The sequence below is a fragment of the Apis dorsata genome, unplaced genomic scaffold (assembly GCF_000469605.1).
Source record: "Apis dorsata unplaced genomic scaffold, Apis dorsata 1.3 scaffold_204, whole genome shotgun sequence".
Classification (NCBI taxonomy): domain Eukaryota; kingdom Metazoa; phylum Arthropoda; class Insecta; order Hymenoptera; family Apidae; genus Apis; species Apis dorsata.
The window spans coordinates 520,015-536,895 of record NW_006263488.1 but is presented as its reverse complement, the minus strand read 5'-3'; the positions used below and the strand labels follow the sequence as shown (position 1 = coordinate 536,895).

Sequence of the window (16,881 nt, the reverse complement as noted above, 5' to 3'; positions counted from 1 at the left end):
TAAAATTATTAAAATTATTATTAAAAAAAAATTTTATTATTAATATTAATTTAATCATATATATGAAGAATATAAATTATATATTTATGTATTTTTATCTCTATTTTTATTTTAATTTTATAAAAAAAAATTGAATCTATTTTAATTTATTAAATATACATATATAATTATTATTATTTTATTTCATTTTTTTCTTTTTTTAAATAAGACAAAACAAATTATATTAACTATATAAGAATTTTTTAACGATAGGAAAGCACAATCGAATAAAAAAATATAGAATTAAAAATAATTAATAGGATATCAAGTATCATAAAGGAGAGAATAAAATAATTTTTATATTATTTTTGAATTGATATAAAAAACATCTTTTAATTCTTTTCTTCGTTGAATAATTATATAATAGTTTGCATAATTCTCATAATTTGCATTATTATTTCAAACTCAATTTAACCAATCAATCGGTTGTATCGTCAAAAGTTAATAAATATATTGATAATTCGATCGTAGGGAAACACTATTCAATCTAGAAGTTATAGTTACATATCATTTTCTTTTTCTTAGTTAGTGTTAAGCTTTGATTACAACCCGCCAAAAGTTTATGAGATATGATACGAAGCTATTATATTTTATTATATTTTATTATTATATTTTATACATCGGCGTTGTGCTAAATCACAGACCGCTAATAATAAACTGAATATTCTTAAATTAATGCAATGCGTTCCACGAATTAAACCTCTTTGTATCTTTTTCTTATTTTCTCATTCTTATCTAATATTCTTGTCAACAGAAAGTTTCTATTAGCAATAAGAATTAATTTTCCAATTCCTCTTCTTGAATAATTACTTTCTTATTTGTAAACTTTCTTTTATTTCGTTATTTATTATTATATCGTTACCATAGAAAATATTTCCATTGCTACTTTAGGGAACTTTTTTCTATGGTTGACTGATTTAATTGTTTGCTAAGAATGAATAGAGAAAGAGAGAGAGAGAAAAATTATTAAAATTATCTCCGATGAAAAATGTTTTCTTTCCTATTTTAAATACACTTTATAATTATAATAATAATAAAGAAAAAAAAATAATAAATACATTTATATTTGTTATATTAATATATAATTATATATATTAATATATTTAATCGTCGCGTTTGTAAACAAAAGCTTTAATAGAATCTTTCAAGTCAAAGAAGAAAAAACAATTTTGCGAATTTTTCATTTTTTAGGGAAATATAGAAAAGTATAGAAAAAAATAATTATTTAAAATTAAATACAAAAAAGTTATTATTTATATAAAATAATCATCTTATCTATTAATCATTTTAATATCAGTTTTTATGAACCGTTCAAAATCCTTTTTTTTTTTCATAAATGATCAAGATTTTGAAGCATATAGATTTCGCAATATACATTTCTAAATAATATATTTATTAAAATTTCTAATATAACATAATTATAATATATGTAAATACAACTATATATATATGTGTGGAATTGATAAAATAATACATATATAAGTAGATATTTTATACGTGTAAACAATTTAATATAATATTACTTAACAATTCAACTTTCTATCGGTTAATCATGCGGAGAATAGGGAGTTGAATGCTGTTGATTTGGTGCAATTATAGTATATCTATATGATAATGATTCAAGAGATATCTGATGCAAACGAAATCTAACTTCCATAGCTAATTAGTGTAGATTGCTAAGACCATTATTCGATTGTGTTAACTTAATAACACGTAATAATTAATATTTAAGGTTTTTTATTTACTATATATTTAAAAATAAATGAAATAGGAGGAGAATGTTCTTATAGATTCATTGGAATTTCTATGAAATTCGATTAACAGTGTGATTAACATTAATATGTTCTAATCTCGTCAAAATTGCGATATATGTGATCGTATGAAATACCAAATATTTTATATCATGATCAAATTATGAATTTATTTTTACCCAAAATTAATATCAAATGTTTATTTTTGTCTTATGTTTCCTTTTTATATAAAATATTAAAAATTTGTCATAAATTTAAAATGCATCTTGATGTAAAAATATTTTTTATTAATATTAAATATTTTGCTTCCTTTTCTTTATTAAAATATTAAAAAAATATTAAAAATTTATCGAAAATTACTTTCGATATAAAGAAAAATTATAATTTGATTATTTTTTTGAAAATAAAATAGAATTAAATTAGATATACATGCTTTCGATCCATATATTTTCATTTTTTATTGGAATAACTACTATGTTGCAAATTTCATAGAAAAAGAAAATTATATATCTCCTCTGGTGCCTGGAAACTTTAACAAATTCCCGCAATATGGATTCGCAAACTGGTTGATAGTATCACCCACGAAACTCCTGCGCCAGTGTGTAAGAGGAGAAGGTATTAATGCAATCTCAACTTCGGCTATTTATTAGCATGGTGTAGTATTAGCCAGCTGATGAGGTTCAAGAGGAAATACCCGTTTTCCTTCATCCCTTTCGACCAGAACTTACACTGCCATTAGTTTATTAATCTTATCTTTCAATGATACTTGATTTTCAACTCGGAAGATTAATTTACACATGTACACAATTACATTAATCTACATGTACACAAAATGATTAAAAATATAGGTATATATATATGTATATTTTTTCTTTTTTTAATAATTTAGAAGAGAAAATTAGACTTTTGTACGTAAATGAAAATATTAAAAAGGCGATATTGTTAAAACTAAAACCCTAAAAACATTTACTTTTAAGGTTTAAAATTTTCTTTTTAGATAATATAATTTATTTATATTTTACATGATGATAAATTTAAACAATATAATGAATTGAAAATATATTAAAAAATAAGAAAATATATAAGAAGTAGGATAATGATTGAGAAAACGAAATTTTAACAAAAAATTTGAGTTTTATCTATATTTATTTTGTGAAATTTAGAATTTAGAATTTTGTGGAATTTAAAGATAATATAATGTTTAGAATACTTATAATATATTTTTAATATTTTAGATAAAATAAATTTAATTTTTTTTTTGTAATTTCACAAAATTCTCTTTTCTTTAAAAAAATAATTCCACTTTCAATTGAATTTTTATTAGAATATATAAGGAAAGTTTTCCATTCTAAAAATTCAAAAAATTATGAAATTTTTGATTATATATAAAATATATGAGTTTATAATAGCTAATTTTTTCCTATTATAAATAAAATTAATTAGTTATATTTCGATTTTGTAATTCATAAAGTAAATGTAAAGAGATAGTAAAAATGTTTTAAGATAAAAATTATTGATTTTAATTAATTTAAAAACATATCAAATAATAAAGCTATTTTCTATATATTATAGAACGAATTTGGTTTTTTATTTTTTATATATTTTATACATTTTAAGAGTTTCATAATTTTTTGAATTTCAATGATAGAGAATTTGTTCGTGTTTTTTAAATTTTTAATCAAATTAAATCATTAACAATATTTTCTATGTATTTTGTATTTAAGCTTTAACGATCCAAGTTATCTTTTATCTTAAAAAAAATTTATAGAGCAACAAATATGTATTATATTATATGTGTTATATTAAATATATTAAATATGTATTATATTATTCGTAAAATTAAATTAAATTTTAATCGATTGGTTTTCAAATAAATACATTAAAATTGTTAAACGAAAATAAACAGTATATTTATCACGTAATTTTCTTTGTTTTATTCCATTGAATTAAAATGTTTTTTTTTCAATTTTTTTTCATGCAGTAAATTCATTTTCATTTTTATAATATTTTCCAATTCTTCGAGGTTTTGAAAAATTTTTCAGTTCAATTTTTATATTTATAAGTAATATAAGTAAAATATTTTTATATTATAAGTAATATAATATTATAAACAATTATATTATATTTATATAATATAATTATAAATATTTATATTATATTTATAATATTATAAATAACATAATATAATATCTACTTTTTGATTATTTTTATTTAAAAAAGAAATAACATTGCGAACTGTGCTTCTATCATGCGATGAGAAACGTCGAGAGACGTCGATGAGAAAGAAGTCGATGAATACACAAAAAAATTCGTCAGCTTCTTTTTATCACGGAAATAAAACTTCTTTAGAGGAAATGAGAAACGCGATATAAGCGATATTGCATCGTGGAAAATCGAACAGTCCAACTAAATTTCAGATGATTCGTTGTTTATCATAATATTGATCAAAAATATATTGGAATATTCATCTTTAAAATGTTTCATCACACACGAACTTTTTTCATCTGAATGTTTTCCATATATTTTTAAATAATATGCAAAACAAAAATAAAAAAAAAAGAATAAGAAAAAGAAAAGATATAATAAGTCAAAAAGAAATGTTAATTGCATTAAAAATTATTATTTCATAAGAATATCTATTCTTCGTGAATATTTATATTTTATTATAGATTATTAATTTATAACTATAATATCGTTTTAATAATCCAGTTTTAAAAAAAAAATATTTTAATTTCTTTCTTTTATAATCTATATTTTGTTATTTAAATAATTTTATAGTAAAATATATATAAATATAAAAAGATTATATAATTCCTTACCTTATTAAAAATATATATATAAAATATATATTAAAATATATATTAAAATATATATTAAAATATATATATATAAAATATTATTCACATTATTAAATTTTTTTCTATAATTATTATTTTTTCTATTTATGATCAAATGTTGTCATTGTGGAACAAAATTTTTTTTGCAATTTTTTAATAGCAATTTTTTATGTGTTAAAATTACATATTCGTTTTTCTTTTTATTATAAATGCAATCATGATAACTTGATTTTGAAAAAAAATTATTACGTGAAAGATAATTATTACATTCACAAGTTTGATTTATCTTTGAATTTATATAAATATTAATCCTGATAAAATATTTACGAAGAAACGTATAGTAACGTTTAGTAAACGTATAGTCATTATAAAACGTATTGTGGATATTTCGTATTTATTTATTTGCTATGCTATTTTAGAAATTATGCGTGTTTCTTCTTTCGTATACAAATATCGATTATTTTACTAGAACAGGCGATATTCAATTATAATTATCATATAAATATTTTAATTGTCGGTGAGAATGATAATACGTAAGACGAGTTATGCTATGTTAATCGTTAATCATGTTAGAAATACTTGAGTTTCAAAACAATTGAATTTACATCGTTCAAAAATTTTAAGAAGATTGAATCGATGAAAATGAAAAATGAAAAAAGAATTTTACATTTCAATTATTAAATAAATGTTGAATTATATATAACAATAAATAATATAAATAAAATAATAGTATATTATTATTTGACATTAATAAAATTAATTTTTAATTTATTTTACACTATTAAAATTAAAGTTAACATTTTAACTTTATAACATTTATTGAAAATATGGAGTAAAGAAAAAATTGGAGATCATATGCAAGCAGTGATTTTAAAAAAATGACATATCGATGTGTCTAATATGTTCTAATATAATATAATATAATGTTGAATATTAGTGCCTCAAATCAAACAAAGTGCAATAAAGTGCGGAAAATATGATGCCAAAAACAAATTATTTAAAATTTGGTTCGAAGCGAACGATTTTTTCAAGAAATTTTTCAGAAAGAAAATTCACGTGTAATAATATTTGTATTTGTATAAATAATGAATATTTTCAATAAATTTAAAAATTGACATTGACAAAATCATGGAAACAAAAACTTATAAATTTTTCATATATAATATATTCAATTTATAATATTTATAAATTATTTTTCTTTATTAAGATATTTCTTAAAAATAGAATGAGATAGATGATATTTCTTTTAGAAAAATAATAATAATAAGAATAAGATGATATTTCTTTTAGAAAATAATAATAAACTAAGATTTAAATTTTACTAATAAATCTTACTAATCAACCTTACTAATCAACATTTTTTTTAAAAGAAAGTATATTTATTAGTTATATTTATTAGTAATAAGTAACTCGAATAATTTTTAATAGATTAATATTGAATATATTGAATATATTGAATATACTATGCAATATAAAATAATCAAAGAACTGAAAAAAGACAAAACAATAAATTAATTGAATACTCTTAAAAACTATTTTTTTCTTTTATATTTAAATAAAATTTCTAAGTACATAGAATGTTCTGTAATTCTTTGTATAAATCTGGGAAAATCTGTAGTCTTTAAAAAACAAAAATTAAGAATAAGAAAATTATATTTTCGATTTTGTTTCTTAGTTATTAACAATTAAATATTTATCATATCAAAGAATCTTCTTTTTCTACTGGTTGAATTTATAAAAAAAATTTTTTTACAAAATTTATACATAACAATTTTAAATATAACGTAATTAAAATTGAATGAATCGAAATTAATAAAAAAAAATCCAATTAAGAATTTTCAATGTATTATTAATAAAATTGTAAATAATATTTTTTCAGAAATAAATTATACAAATATCTATCATATCTATAATTAATAATATCTATCATATCATATCTATAATTTATTAAAACTTCTTTTTTAAATTAAATTTTATTAAAATTGAAAAAAAATTGTATAATTCCAATATATGTATATTGATTTACAATCAATGAATCATTAAAAATGTGGAATTTTGTTCTATTAAAATTTATTTTAATTTATTTCAATTCGATAATTAATTCGTAAGATATTGTCGTGTAAGAAAGAGGATAATTTTTCATTATTTCGATCTTATGGTTTTAACTTCTCGTTCAGACTTTATTAGTAATTAATCTGAAACTTTGGACAAATAACATATACGATTCCTGAATGTTTCATTTATAATTTTGTACTATTTTGTACTACTTTGAGTCTTCATAAAAATACTTTGGATTCTCATGAATATATTGACAATGATTGAGATGAAAAAAATAACTTTAATGATTTTCTTTATTTCTTGAATAGATTTTGATGACGAAATTTTTAATTTTTTTTTATAGATTTTTTACATAAAAAATCGAAATTTTATTTGTAATTTTGTACAATTGAGATTATTTTTTGTTATAATATTTTTTATAAAAATAAACTTATTTCTCGCGTTTACATTTATACATATAGCACGATCTATAAATATATAAATATATAGATAATTTATATAAATAAATATTTTAATTTTCTGCATATTTTACTTTTATTTTATTTTGCTTTTTTTTAAATTTATTATAGAAAGTATTTTTTTATAATTATAGAAAGTTTGTTCAGTCATATTTTTAATTAAAAATTTGTCGTATATACGAGAATTTAAAATTAATTTTTTATTTAATTTCGAAAATAAAATAAGCACATACTAGAATTTTAATATTCTTCGATTTACTTCGTTTTATTTTGAATCATAGCTGAATTAGAATCGATTTTATTATTGAGAATCTTATTTGCATTTGTTTATATTGCAGATATTTAAATTCTTCTTTGTTTTATTCTACAATTTTTGTACATTTTAAATAATCAAAACAATATAGTCGATAAAATATAATATAAAATTAATACACGTGAATTTCTTTCGGATTCGAATCGCATTCAAGTGGGAAAATATCACATATTTTTTGTGACGTGTTCAAATTTTAATTAGGAAAATTAGGAGCCCAGGGCATTTAAGGTTTTCGGCAAATTTGGGCATGGAACGTCCAGCAATTGGAATCTCGTGTGCAAGAAAGACAATATTATCAATCTTGTCCAAGTTCCAATTCTCATAGACGATGGTGGCTTATGGTGGTGATGTCGTGAATAGACGAGGAGAAATTTACAAGTCTTACCACCACCATTGCCAGGCTCTGACTTGTTTAGCGCTTGGATCTCCATTTTTTGCAGCAGCTTCGTTGTAGAGGTTGAAGTAGTAGTAGGCGGTCCTGCACAATAAACACCACATATCGCGTCCATCAAATAGTAAGCATATATATTTCTACGAACTGAGATAGTCAAAATGTTAGAAACGAAGGCAGTCATTCAAGATTTTAATTAATTCTAATTGGTAATAGTTAAATTGGTAATAGGAATGTTTTCCTTTTGATATGAAAATTTTATCAGGAAAAAACATATATTGATAAGTAACAAGTGTAAAATTTTTTAATTTTTTATTATTTGATTTTGATTTATTTTGAAATTTAAATTTGAGAAGAAAATTTATTATAAAAAAAAATAATTGAAGAATGAAAGAAATTATGAAAACAAGAAAATTATATTGATTATAAATATATTTCCAATTGTGTATAATCTACAAAAATTATGATATTATTGAATTTTTATATTATAGATTATGTACTACGTAATTTATATAATTATTTATATAATTTAATGATGAAAATATAAAATATTCAAAAACGATTGTTAATAATAAATGAAGAAAAAAGATCGATCAAAAGATTAAATAAATGAAGAAACGAAGAACTTAAAAACACATTATAAGTATGCGCATGCATTCAAGTTCGTTTAATCATACATATTCAAATCACGTGCAAATATGGCAATATAAAAATGAACAAACGAAGTTATGATTAAAAATCATTCGCAAATTTGAATTTATCGCAAGAATTTTTTTATATTATGTTTACAAATATTTTTTTATTTATAAAATTTTTTCGACTTTTAGTTTCATCATTTAAAAAATATAAGAATATCATAATATTAAATGAAAGAATAGTATACATATATATATAGTATATTTAATATATAAGTATATATATATATATATGTATAGTATATAAGTATATTTCCATGGAAATATATTCATAGTAGAACGTTAAAATGACTATTACATTATTTCATTGTAATGTTTGAGAAACTTCACGTATTTTTTTTAATGCTAATTTCTTGACAAATAAACGAGATAATCGGGTAAAGAAAATAAATTTTCGGCATGAGTTATTCAATAAGAAATGAGAAAAATCAACAAACAAACAATTGTTACATTTGGGAAAATAAATTTCCTAATTATTTTACTTTAATAAAAGAAAAAAATGATAATAATAATCTTGATAATATTTTACAACACGTTAATTCAGAAATTTAGAATTTAAAAATATATCAAAATTAGATTTATTAAAGAAAATATATTTAAATATTTATATATTATTCTATTTTTTATTTTATTCAATCCATACCAATCCATAATTGGAAAGATTTTTTATTAAAAACAATATTAAAATAAATATTAATAAAACAAATTAAATAAGATAACTTATTAGATAACTAATTAAATTAAATAAGATAACTTAAATTTTTTAACAAAAATTACAAAAATTAAAACGATATTCGATTGTATATTGTATAATTGTATAATTTATAATTTTCTAAAAATTATATATGCATAATTTTCTAAATTTGATTGCGAAATATTATACATATTTTACGTTGATTATTTTCTGAACTAAAAGAAGAAAGAATATGAAAAGTTTCTGGACTTGAAGAATTATTAAATCGGAGATACGACATCTTAAATATAATAAATTTTATCAACCTGTTACTTGTAGATTGTTTTACATGGTAAAGTGATAAAATATTTTAGCGATTATTCGAAAATAGTGATAAATAGCGATGAATAAGAGCTAAGGGATTTCTTTTTCAAAATCAAATTTTTCGAACATTTTCAGAATCGAAAACTTTTTTTACAATTTATTTTAATTTTGAACAAATATATATAAATTAATGTAAATTAAAATTAATTTTTAATTAAAATTTCAATGAAAATTTATAAAATGAGACAATTATCAATCATGCAATTTAATATTCAAAACAAAATTTGATTGTATATCAAAATCTGAAAAAATCGGAATTTTCGTTCGGATAAAGTTTCTCACTTGATTAACTTGACGAATTCTCATTTATTGGGAATCGTCGAACGACTAAAGTCAATTATTATTCGGTCTAAGTTTTCGTGTCTGCTCTGTTGATCTATCGTAGCCGGTAGTAGGTATCGATAATAAGTCGGCCGACGAGAAGCTGACAGCAAATAGTGATGCTGGTCACGCGCTCAACTGTCGAATAGACAGGCGCAAATTGGCAAACACGTGGGAGGAACGAAGGGCTAACGAAGAATCTATTCTTGTGTGAAAACGAGTTCTATGACGAAGAATCGTATGTCGCGAAGGAGGATCATCCTCCGTGTTTTTCCTTTGAATCTTTCAAAAAAAAAGAGCTCCCTGAATGGGACAATTGTGGAACAAGAATTTAGTCTGACAAAGCGGGAGAAAATTGGACGATAATAGACAGGGCGTTCTGGTTTGCGGAGTACAAGCAATTTAACCTGTGTGTAATTTAGTCTACACCGCGACAGCCACGACTACAATCGGACGAACTGAAAACCCTTCTTCGACCAAGATGATAACGAGGTAAGAGGAAGGACGAGGGTTACAAGTTTCACCGCAAATACCCGGTCGTCTGTGAGTAAACGTGATGCACACGCCAACACTCGTTGACGCCCACTACTTGACCCATCGACGCGAGCCATCCTCTTAGGACTTTGCCCTTTGAACCCGACTCCTGTCGCTGGAATGTCATCTTGGACTGGGCATCAGACGTTACGGAGATAATGGAAGGATACGTATAATAAGCTAGAACGCTTGCATGCTTGATTAAGATAATTTTAGACCAGCGTTACTCGTGGTTAGAATAGTCGAGAATAATGGTGATTAGAGCTATCGGATTTTATGTTTTACATAGATTTTAAGAAAGATTTTTTCCTGTAAAATTGTGTTTCAATACTTTCACTTTTTACTATGTTTTCATTATTTTTAATGTTATTACCAAGAGGCTAATTCGAATAAAAATGAATATCTATATGTGTGTTCCAATATTTTTTTATGGAAATGAAAATGCGGACATTTATGAGTTCTCGATAGAACTGAAAAAATATATATATAAATCCACTGATAGGGGATAATTTATTAACAATTCAAAGAAAAAGTATTGTTTCGAAATTTAACGTTGACAAAGTATTACGTTAATGTTTTTATATATGTGTAAATATATATAGGACACATACACACACGCGCACGCGTGCGTAGTTCATCTTCTGAGCTCCTTATCTTGCTCGATATGCAAGTACATGTACAGCAAGTACACACACACACACACACAAGATAACGAAATAATTTGATCATTTAATATTTCACTTTATTTCGATGATGAAAAAAAGAAAATGTTTCGAATAAAAATTAAAAGAAGCAAAAATAATGTAATTTGATGATAATAACTTTTTGTAATTTTTTATTTTTATAAAGAATCATATATTTTCTAATATACTTATATTATATACTTTAATTTAAATTTTTTAATATTTATTTTACACTTTTTTATTTTCCATAATTCCGTTAATTCAAATATACTTTAAATTAATTTTTTAGTTTATTATTATTAGTTTTTATGTTGAAAATAAGTTATTATACTTTTTTTTATAAAAAATAATATGCTGTATTAATTAATGTATAAAAATTAGATGAATCTAAATTTTAAAAAAGAGGAAATTGATTTCTTGATTGAATACGTTTTAATTTAAAAAAAAAATTATTAATATAAAGTTACATCTTCTTCTAGATCATTTAATTTTTATTTGAATCATTTTTAATTTTATCAAAAAGAAGACAGATATTATAAATGATTGATATATTTCGTTTATTTTAATATTATTAATAATATTATTAACAATTGAATTATTAGAATTTATTTTTTGTTATACGTTCATAAGAAATACAGTTATACGCGAACTAAAAAAATCTTTTCATTATTATTGAATAGATAAAACATATAGACTCAGGATAGAGATATTATATTTTCGATATATTTATGAATTAGTATCATATTTTTAACGAAACTTTTAGCAAGTATTCACTTTAAGAAATGAATTTATTACGAAATATTTGAAATATTTGAAAATAATAGAAATAATTTTGCAATTATTTTCATAATAAAATGAAAATTGTTGAGTATTATAGAAGCTCGTTTCAAAAATTATTATTAATTAAAATTTTCTAAATTGTTCTTAGAATAATTTTTTTTTTAAAATGTCAATAATATCAATATCTATCTGAATATGATTCATGATATGATGCGAATAAAATTTTATAGAAAAGCAAAAAAAAAAAATTGATTATTTCAGTCTAACTTTATCTGTATTATATATATTTAACTATTTCGAATACTTTTATATAAAGAGATTTTATAATATTTATATATATGAATGAATTTATTTTCTATATTTATGTTCTTATTTGGTACATTATGATTCGAATTAAATTAATACATATTTATTATATTTTTTGATATACTTTACTCGAAAAATAAAAAAACATACATATCTTTGTAAGGATGTAGATATTTCTCATATGTTTCGTAAACTATAAGAGGATAATTTCAAAAAAAAAAAAATTAAAAACAAGATTAAAATAAACGATTTAAAACAATCAAGCGAACTTATCTAGGTTATATAAGCAAGCTTCATCAGGCAAATATATCGGATACGAGCAAATCCAGTCCCGTTCTTATTAAATAATTAATATTAATGGATTTTTAAGCAAGATTTTGGGAAAAATAAAATATCTATTCTAATTCTATTTCTATTCATTTCTCTTTTTTTTTTCTCATAATTGGAATATAAAGAAATCCAAGTTAAAATGCTTTCAATGCGAGAAGAGAAAGATACAGGAAGAATAGAAAGATCAAGATAGAACAAATTAAATCACATGTATACTAACCGGGATAGTAGACGGTTTTGCGGGAAACATTGTAATTCACCTTCGGTATACCGAGCAAGCATTTGACAATCGCTGTTTCCGGTAAATCTTCGTCCAGTAAGGCCGTTCGTGATAAGATATCGTACAGTCCATCAGCACGCAGCGTAACAGTGGGCTTTGCTGCTTGTTTTTCCAGGACACCCCTACAATGGAAACGACGTTTGCAAAATTATCGTGGCTACGTTCCAACCCAAAATATCATGCAATATGTCGACCAAATGAACATTAGCATGTTGATATTATTTCGAAGATGCACACTCTATTTTGTTTGCTTTTCGTTATCGTTGTTGTTGTTCTTGTAAACTTTGAACGCTTCGATACCTCGATATAATTTTCAAACTTGGTTAATAATAATAATTTTACTTTGGATCGAGGAATTTGAGATTATCTATAATAATGTTTACGAGATAAAAAAGAATGTTGAGGTTATGTTGAGTTCGAGTTGCTGTGAAAATTTTTAATGGAAAATAATTTGAAAATTGATATATTGTAAATTTAAAATTCTTTTTTCAATTTTAAATTATATGTATATTTTTCTTGAAATTTAAATTAAAATTTAAATACTCAAATAAAAGTAAAGTTTAAAGTAATCAAGGTTAAAATAATACAAATACAATTTTTAATCGTTTTTAAATATATTTTAAATATTCGAAAAATTTTCAATATTGCACAATTTCAAAATTATGAAAAATCAATTAATTTTTCAATTGTCTAATCTTTTAAAATACAAAATAACTTAATCTTATAGAAAAGATTTTTTTTTAAGATTTGATATTTTTTGATTCGTTTAAAAATAATTATTTTTAATTTTCTATGAAAAATAATATATACATAAATAATTTCATAAACTACAAATAATTGTTTGCATCATATTTATATATGTATTTTAAAATTATATATTACAAGAAGTAATCTAAACATATACATAAGCTAAATATATGCGCTGGCATTTGTCAAAAAGTAAAATAATTCCGATAATCGATCGATATGATATCTTAAAAATTTTTTTGAAAATTGTAAAGACTATTTAAAATAATAATGATGCTTATTTAATTCAATTTAACTTATACTTTGCCCCTTTACACGATTCATCTCTGTGTTTCTATTCTATTTCTTTTATTATCATAGATAATAGTATCATAGATAATAGTATAATATTATCACTACGAGGCAATTTTCATTGTTATTATTAAGAGGTTTTCAGCGTTAAAAATAAAATGATTCCTTCATTTGTTTTCATTTAAATGCTTTTATCATTTATATTTTTGTTATATCTTCTATGATATTCCTATAAAAGAATTTTTTAAATTGTTATATCGTTTATACGAAATATTATTTCTCGATTATTTAACAAGAAGCTTTTATAATTTCATATAATTATTATACATATATACAGTAATTTATATTCTTTAATTGAAATTTCTTTTTAGTTGAATAATTATATTACTCTGTAATTTATTAAAATTTATTTATTAGTCTTTTTTAATAAGGAAATAAAATTTTATAAATTTACAAAATATTATAAATAATTTACATTGCTTTACATTTCAATGAATAATTTTATAAAATATATTTATTAGAATCTTATTTTTATAAAATTAAAATAAAAACGTATCATATGATATATACTGTGTACATAAAATATTTAATTCATTACAACGAAGAAGAAGTTCGTTTTTATCAAAATCTAAAAGAAATCGGAAAATAGAATAGTTGATCGTAGTGCATGGTTGAGAAGTTGGAAAGCTTGTTGAAGTACTTACTCGATAGATATATCCAAAGTAGGTATTGGATATAACCCTTCTGCCATGCACGTTATCTCCACTCCATCCTTATCATCTATAGTTTTCTTTCTATATACAAGATCGAATTTGTCCTCCGTTGCTGGAATAAACAAGTTTTATTTTATTTATTATTATTTTATTTATTAGGTGAGATATTAATTTACATTATTTAAAATTTATAATTATATTAAAAATATTACTACAAATCAGTAATATTAATATTAATATTAATATTTTTGATGTTAAATTATGATTTTTCATTTTGAAAAAATAAATACAAAATTATCTTATTAATTTTTACTATATAACGATATAAATTTTTAATCTTTTTAAATATTTGAGATAAAAATCTGACATAATTTAAAAATAAAAGCAATTTAATTTTTAAATAATTAATAGTTTATATTATTTCGGCCTCGCTTTAACTAGTATAAAGTTAAATTGCTTGATAAATAAATCTCGATCAACATAGCAATTTTTTTCATTCAATTTTTATGTTCACGTTATGTTCAAAATTTTTATGTTACGTTGTCTTACGTAAACAAATCCTTAAAAAAAGTTTATTCGCATATATAGAGGGAATTCTAAATATCATAATTTTAAAATTTCGGTCCAAGACTATTATTTGTCAAATAATTTTTAAATATATTAATAATATTTATATATGAGTAAAATTGATGGAATATTATACTATTATATTGGTCATTGACTGGTTGTTTACAAAGATTGCTAATTTGAAATTAAATCTTTACGATTTAAAAAATAATTCTTAATAGATATTTTAGTTTATAAACTTATTTCAATGTTTTTATCAGTTTAGAATTACTAAATATTTATATATTCGTTTCTAATAATAAATATAATCTGTATAGTCTATATAATCATGTAGACATGGAATTATTTTATTATTTTTTAATAATTACATTTTTATGAAACGTACATGTTGTCTTTTCATTTCAATAAAGTTTTCATTATATTCAAAATTGTTTTCAGAAATTACTGCTAGTTATGATATATTTAACGTAGAAGATGATCTGTATATGCGTATTCCAATTAAATAAATTTTTACTTAATTGCTATAACTTGGAAGATAAGAATTATCTATATGGAAGATCATAACAATTTTTTAACATAATAGAATACATTTCTTTTTTTCCTTATTAATGTTATTATAATTTATTTATTTATTTTATAAAATTTGAAATTATTTATTTAAAATAAATATATGTTATATATTTTTACAATTTCATGAAACATACGAATATTTTTTTCAATTGTAAATTTAATAAAGAAAATTATATTTAGAAATTAATATTATTATCTATAAAAATTTAAATTTATTCTATTCTAATTATATTTAAATATTATAAAATAAGAAAAAATTATACTTTCAATTTATATTTTGGTTTAAATGATTCTCAATATAAATAATAATAACCTAATAATAAGGGAAAAAATTTAGTTCTTTTTGATCATTATCATATGTTTTATAAATAAAACAGATATGTGCAAGATTTTATATATACAAGATTTTCCGAAAAATCAATCATTTAATATCTGAATTTTTTTTATTTCATCGCAAATAATTATCTAGATATAATTATTAATTATTTAGATAATGAAAAAAATTAGTAATTCTTTTACAAGTAATGATCCGTTTATAAAAAAAGTATTTTAAAAATTAATATTTTTCAATTTTTTCTCTGAAAAATCTCTTTAGAATTTATTATTACATTTTATTTAAAAAAATATAAACTTTTTTGTGAATATTTTTGTAAAAAAGAAACTATTATTTTTAGTTTTTAGATATTGGATTTGAAAATGTGTATAAATGTATACCAATACAATTTTACGCTATTTCACTTGGAAGAAATTCAGCAACATGTACGATCCATTAGCTCTAAATCGAATCTTTCGTCCGCACTTGTTCATTTTTTCCAGATTCCGCATTTAAAATCAATTCTAATTTAACTCAGACATAGTTTCGAAGAATTTCACGTGTCTATACAACGAGAATTCAAGTCGTCTTAATCCTATAGAATCCTAAATATAGAAATACAATTCCTAATAAAGATGAGGAAAAGTTAAATTTCCTTTCGTTCTTATTGGATTATCAATGCAATTTAGAAAATAGACAATTGATAAAGGAATAAGTTCCGTAACAATTTTTTTTATAGAATAAATTATCTTTTATTCCATTTATGCAGATTTAAAACTTAGAAAATTTGATTGATAATTTTTTCTTGAAAAAGGAATATTCGAGCAAATAAAGATAGTAAAATAAA

The 16,881-nt window shown here is 21.2% G+C and overlaps 1 protein-coding gene across 2 annotated transcripts in view; it reads right to left on the bottom strand.

Annotated features, from left to right (window-relative positions):
• Nucleotides 1-16,881, bottom strand: part of LOC102679326 — a 429,386-nt gene that overhangs the window by 2,311 nt on the left and 410,194 nt on the right. The window contains exons 3-5 of one of the 2 annotated variants that reach the window (XM_006614941.2): nucleotides 14,576-14,696; nucleotides 12,774-12,955; nucleotides 7,842-7,934 (exon numbers count right to left, since the gene is read on the bottom strand). In XM_006614941.2, coding sequence (XP_006615004.1) covers nucleotides 7,842-7,934; nucleotides 12,774-12,955; nucleotides 14,576-14,696 — 396 coding nt within the window. The remainder of the gene's footprint in view (nucleotides 1-7,841; nucleotides 7,935-12,773; nucleotides 12,956-14,575; nucleotides 14,697-16,881) is intronic. The other variant, XM_006614942.2, reaches the window with a different exon arrangement.